Source organism: Silurus meridionalis, chromosome 16 (assembly GCF_014805685.1).
Source record: "Silurus meridionalis isolate SWU-2019-XX chromosome 16, ASM1480568v1, whole genome shotgun sequence".
Classification (NCBI taxonomy): Eukaryota; Metazoa; Chordata; class Actinopteri; order Siluriformes; family Siluridae; genus Silurus; species Silurus meridionalis.
In genome coordinates, this window is record NC_060899.1 from 8,526,512 (window position 1) to 8,533,133 (window position 6,622).

General features: G+C 36.7%; 1 protein-coding gene across 1 annotated transcript; it reads left to right on the forward strand.

Moving 5' to 3' along the window:
- The first annotated feature begins 303 nt into the window (after positions 1-303).
- On the forward strand, positions 304-6,281 carry rnd1a (Rho family GTPase 1a). Its single transcript, XM_046870231.1, has 5 exons — positions 304-570; positions 934-1,021; positions 2,875-2,984; positions 3,076-3,210; positions 3,324-6,281. The coding sequence occupies exons 1-5, from the start codon at positions 451-453 to the stop codon at positions 3,561-3,563; spliced, it is 693 nt and encodes a 230-aa protein (XP_046726187.1). The 5' UTR covers positions 304-450; the 3' UTR covers positions 3,564-6,281.
- The last annotated feature ends 341 nt before the right edge of the window (positions 6,282-6,622 follow it).

Here is a 6,622-nt window from a genome sequence, read left to right on the forward strand (position 1 = left end):
ATTGTATAAGTTATATATGCCTTCTCATACTGTAGATAGATTTATAGATAGATCGATAGATAGATAGATAGATAGATAGATAGATAGACAGACAGACAGACAGACAGACAGACAGACAGATAGATAGATAGATAGATAGATAGATAGATAGATAGATAGATAGATAGATAGATAGATAGATAGATACTTTATTCACTGCAATAGTAGCCTTCAATTCGAGGGGGCGTGGCCAATACTGGACGCGTCGCAGCGCAGTGATGCGTAGCGCTGATTGGATGACAGAGACGCATAAAATCCTGCGGCTTACAGTTTCCTCCAGTCAGCCGGCTGCGTTCACTGCACAGTGCGCTGGTAAGGAATTGAAGCGTCGCCGTGAGACCGCTACAACACGTGAATGAAATTACGGAGGAGTCGAAATCATATTTTTCACGTCGTTTCGTCTGGTCGAGAATGAAGGAGAGGAGAATAGGCGAGCCGCTTGTGGTTCGCTGTAAACTGGTTTTAGTGGGAGATGTCCAGTGTGGGAAAACGGCTATGTTGCAAGTCTTGGCAAAGGACTGCTACCCCGAGGTAAGATCAACTAGTTTCTGTTTAGTCCTAGATTTTTTTGATCAGTCAAATCCACATGGCAATAATGTTAAAATGTAAAAAAAAAAAGTATATATATGTGTATAAGTGAGAAGCAAATAAGTGAGAAACTATTTGTAACTCTTTTTTTACTATATTTTTCTCAAACATGAATAATGCATCTGAATCACACCAGTCATACAGAACAATTTGTAAATGTATGTCCAAGAATTATGGTATAGCATTCTGTAAAAGTCAACCCTTATAAAAAATAAAGTAAAATAACCAATTACCAAACAAGCAAGCTGGACATGATCATTTCTGCTCCAGTGTGAACTAAATGGTTTTGATTGTGATTGCTTACAGACATACATCCCGACAGTCTTTGAAAACTACACATCAGGCCTGGAAATAGAAGAGCAGCATATTGAACTAAGTTTGTGGGACACATCTGGTAAGGAAAGCAAATGTACAGCTGTATTTATGCTTATAGTCAAAAGAAAAGTTTCCTGTTTGACCAAATACAGTATTCACCCAAGAGTTATTTGGGTGCTATTTGTACTATTATTTATAATATTTTCAATTAATATGTGTAATCTAAATGTAAAAAAATAATTTTATAAAGACACTATAGACAAAGTGTCAGATAAATCGAATCAAAAAATAAAATAATAATAATAATACCTATTAAAAGCATTTACCAGTCCCAGTCTAATAATGATTGCTTTACCTGAAAAATAATGTGTGAATCCATTTAACATCCACTGCATAAATACATCCTGTTCCATTATTCATCCATTAGAAAGTAATATTTGTAATATTTGCATTTATTTAAAATTTTAACAAACGGAGTTCCTGAAGATCATGGAAAGATCACCTCCTTCGTTCTAGATTTTCAAATAAAACACAGAAAAGCAACCCATAGTAAAGGAAGAAGTATGAATAACTTGTGTAAATAATTAAGTTGGCAACATGTTGCCAAATTAAAAAATGAAATCTTAAGCAGATTTAAGAGCAAAATTGAAATAAGTGAAAAATATCTAAATTTTTATAGTAATGTAATGTTAGAGTAGAATAGACCTTTAGATTGATATGTCAACATGATTACAAAAATAAAAGAGCCCAGTAATGGAATCAATCCTTGTGTTCAATGTCTGCAACTCCTTATGGGTTTTTGTATTAATGGGATTAAATTGCATTTGAGAAAAATTTTTGATTCTTTGCATTGACACAAGTCTAATGGGATTACATTGAGCTCTCAAGCTAAATCACACTGATTTAAAGCAGATACAAGCAATATGCAATTAGATTCCATTACCTCACATAGGGTGCAGTTGAGGGAGGCTTTGAACTTTGCTGTCATGGATGGTATGGGATTTCTCCTGCAGTAATAGTCCTCCAAGCTGACCCCTTTCCCGTATTCAAGATCAATTTTTGTAATGGAAGAGAGTGAAAGCAATCAGCACTCAGTTACTTACCCATGCCTTCATTAGGCCAAGTAAACTTCATTAATTACGCATGGCATCATTAGTTGATGACAGTCTGGGGGAGTATGAGCAGATTGGCAATATCAAGAACACACACACACACACACACACACACACACACACACAGAGAAGCATGCACAGTCTTAGTTTTGTAAGAACCAGCTAAATGTCCTTGCCCTCTCAAAACTTAATGTATTAATATCAGGAGTTACTAAGGCCTCACACACACACACACACACACACACACACACACACACACACACACACACACACACACACACAAAAGTCTTAAATTATTACTAATTACAGCAGAATATTCTATGTCTTATTTAGACATCTCTTCTCACACTCTTCATATTAAATTCCAGGTATAATGAGAGGTTGTGGATAGGATGTGGGTCTTGCAACCACTAAACAATATTTGAAATCTCTTTTTACAGTATGGTAAAACGGTTCGAATGCATACATCTGCTTAAGTCATGGTTCCTTCTAAGCTAAGATGCTGCAAATGTGATATTTTTTATAATTTGATTGAAATTTGATTTGTGATATTTTAAAGGATCAGTCCTTAGCTTGATTAAAGGATCAGTCCTTAGCTTGAAGGTTATTGTTTCTGTCAAACTGTGCATGTTGTCTGTGTGAGTTCTCTCCAGTTCTCCAGTTTTCCTTCAAAACAAACAAACCCAAAAACACAGTATGTTATTATATGCTGCTAAATGTTAATATGTGGGTATGTCCTGTAAGGATTGACAACCATAATAAATAATTTTCTGTAATTGTATTCAATTGTTGCGGACAAATTGTGCTATTGCTTTTGTAGGTTCTCCGTATTATGATAATGTCAGGCCACTCTGCTATAGTGACTCTGATGCTGTGCTGCTCTGCTTTGATGTCGGCCGACCTGACACTGTTGAAAGCTCTCTGAAAAAGGTAAACGAGTCCAAATCATAGCTATAAACTGTATTTATCATATTGTGTTACTGTATGTATGCCTATTTATGATATTTCTGTCCTTTAATAGTGGAAAACAGAGATCATGGATTTCTGCCCCAGTGCACGCATCCTCCTAGTTGCCTGTAAAACAGACCTGCGCACTGATGTGTGCACACTGATGGAGCTGTCCACGCAAAAAATGGCCCCAATTTCTCATGAACAGGTCAGTTATTCACATCCACTTAATTATTATAGCTTGATTATTGATTGCTCGATCTATCTGTTTATTGGCCGGTCTGTTTATCTATCTCCATTTTCCTATGACTCCAACACTAGGGATCTTCACTAGCAAAGCAAGTGGGAGCCGAGGCATATTTGGAGTGTTCCGCGTTTACGTCCGAGAAAAGCATTCACAGCGTGTTCCGTTCAGCTGCACTGGCATGCCTCGCCAAACTTCAGCCACCTGTCAAGCCCAGCCCAGCCCACCGGAAACGCCTCTTGCACCTTCCCAGCAGAAGCGAGCTTCTGAGCTCCTCCGTCAGCAAAGAGAGGACCAAGAGCTGTTCTGTCATGTGATCCAGACTTCCTGCATCCTGAGACAGATTGACAGAAGGGCATTTTTGAAAGGAGACAAGAGGTTATGACCTTTGCTGTCCTCTCCTCTGTCTTACACACTCAATGTGTTGCCTTTTCAGTTAGTCCATTCCATTTCTTCATCACACAAGCCGATGAGGGTTAACTGATTCTCTTTAATACACAGGTATATGTTCAATAACCTGGTAAAAGGAACTTCTTGCCCTGTTTAATAAGCCTTTTTTTTTTTTTATTGAGGGTGAGTATGTAATAGCTCGCTGAGCTGTCCATGCATTTCAGCTGTAACAAGAATTCTTCCTGTCCAGGGTTACCAGAAGAATAAGAATGGGATTAAAATGTTTACCTAATCATGTATGTAAAAGAAAGTTAGAGAGGAAGATACTTAAGTGATTTTATTAGAGGACACAAAAGAATAAAGGGCATAACTACGGAAGTTTCAAAGTGCAGCTATAAAACTGACACTTGATGGAGTGTCTATCTTTCACCTACCTGCACAGACAAGTGTCACCTATCCATCTTTAAAACTTAGCAGATGAATAAAGAAGATCAATTGAAAAGATATACTGAAAAGTTTGTAACATAGCGTGAACAACACGTGGCGGGGTCTTGTCATGAAGATTTAGTTTGGATTGTGCTTGACCTTAAAGCAGCCATAGACCCAGAAGAGCATGTCAGAGCAGGACAGAAGATATTAGTCAGAAGGGATTAGATGAGGAGACAGAATGACATTTTAACCCCAGACAAGTCTGATGAGAGATTAGAAGGTAATCCTACTGAACGTGCCTGATTATCTGGCTTGATTTCTAAGGCTACCTTCTACCTTTTAACTTTTTAATGATCATGTGACTCTTGAATTGATGTCTCGCAAATTCAATATTAAAAAAAATCCAATCTAGGATTGTAGCCAATATCTCTATCTATATCTCTTTAGTACTTTAAATATTTATATTTGGATTTGGATTTAAATTGATAGTGGGTGATGGATTTGTGAGAAACACATCACTATGCAGTTGGAAACACTGGAGAACAGCACAGATAACAGGAGCAATGTCATTACTGTGAGCACGGTCTATAAAATCTCCTCACTCGATTCTGCTCACTTCATCCATTCTGCTGTTTTTTTTGTTTTTAAGTTGTTTGCATGATCATTATTCCAACACACACCGGTAACCAGATGCCCAGTGAACTAAAACAGTCTGTTTGTAACACATATTTGGTTTCATAACTACTCCAGATTTTACATTTGATAAGAAATTTGGATTTCCCAGACGTTTGTTTGGGCATGACCAAAATATCATACATATTATTTGTTATTTCAATTTGAACACACCTCTTGGAAACCAGATCGGTCTAATTGGGTAATCTTTACGGAGTATTAAATTGCATTTGAGAAAAGCTCTTTTCTATATGGAATTTATTTTCCCTGGTAGACCTCATAAAACAAAATTGAGTAACAGCAACAGTTTATCAGTAACATACTGAAAAACATACAGTGACAATACCCTTGGGAATCCACTTGTAAACCATATATTGATTTTTATATCAGTTTAGCAAGATGAATAGCGCCTGACTCAGCATCTGCCAGCAATAAGATCATATACTGTCAGGACAGCATGGGGTGAATGTACATACTTGATGTATTGTACAATCAAAAATTAGTCAGATATTAGTTCATGGTTTTTTTTGGTTAGTTCTTTACTTGTAAACACTTAAACTCTGTTCTTCAGTTTTATCTGCTGTACAAATGGACAGGAAGATGCACACAACGACGCACAGTCCTGGAATGCCGCAGTGTTGCCTAGCAACTATCAAGGATGTACGGCACTGCTCAGTGCTGATGAGAGGAAGTAGTAAAGCTGGGTTATTTCATAATCTCATTGAATACAGGCCCATACCTGAGGTTATAGCAAAACTCGTTAATTACACATATTAATGCTTTTGACACTTTGGGTTGTGATACACTGAAAATAATATTGGTATTTATATGAGAAATGTAGCTTAAAATGTCTTGTGTTTAGTATTATTGTTGTTTTTTTTTTATTCGAAATTTTTTTATGTTTTAAAGTTTTTTTTAGTATCTGTGAATTCCCTGAACTGGTTTAATTAAAACTTGCTTTATTGTGTAAACACAGATTCATCATGTGTTTGTGCAGACTTTAGAATGATATCCAGCACTGCGGTAGATTAATAGATACCCCCTCCTACACAACTGTAAAGCAATGCATACCCCAGGGGTCTGCAGTCTGATGGCTCTAGTGTAGATGATGTGTATATCTGTGGCACTTTCTCAATACAACGATTCCAAACATCCAAACAGCTCTCTGGGGTGATGCAGAATTGCTTCCTGGTTTCCAATGTATTGCATGAAGATTGCATACACGCTCACGTATAGCACTTAATCTTTACAACCAAGCTTGAGAAATTTGCATTATCAAATGTTGAAGTTGTTCTTTGGTCATTTTGGTCTATGGCAAAACTGTCATGAATGAAAACATAACTATTATGATATAATGGGATCAGACTGTGGTGTTTTTATGAGCTTAAATAATTGCAACACCCTCAAGCAAGACTTTTAACCCTCTCTGCTCCTTGGGTGCCATATTATAATTAGCCCTGTTCTCTGACCCTGAAAACTGGAATATCCGATGAAAAATAATTCCCCTCTATTTTATTTGTAACAATAAATGCTTTTCACTTTCATTTGGTCATTTGTCAGTTCCTACCCTCTAACCAGCTGTTTCCAATCACATAGTGGTATATGGGATACATCATTCCTGCCCTTGAAAAAATGCACTTCAGTCAATACATTCAATACTTTTGAATGTACTTAGATTTAAAAAGTATTGACCTATGAAAACTATATTTTATTTATTTTTACAATTCATTGTTTTATTCTCAGCAGCAGGTCATTATATGAAAGCAAATATCTTTTTTTTTTTTTTTGCACATGATTTTATTAAAAATATATGTAGTTCAGCCATGAAACTCATGCACTGAATGGGTCTTTCAATGCTGACACCATAGCTTTACTGCTCCAGGGG

Coding starts and splice junctions, on each gene's coding strand:
- rnd1a (XM_046870231.1), top strand. CDS start 451: ATGAAGGAGAGGAGAATAGGCGAGCCGCTTGTGGTTCGCTGTAAACTG. Junction 571..933: donor CAAAGGACTGCTACCCCGAG/GTAAGATCAACT, acceptor GATTGCTTACAG/ACATACATCCCGACAGTCTT. Junction 2,985..3,075: donor TTGAAAGCTCTCTGAAAAAG/GTAAACGAGTCC, acceptor GTCCTTTAATAG/TGGAAAACAGAGATCATGGA.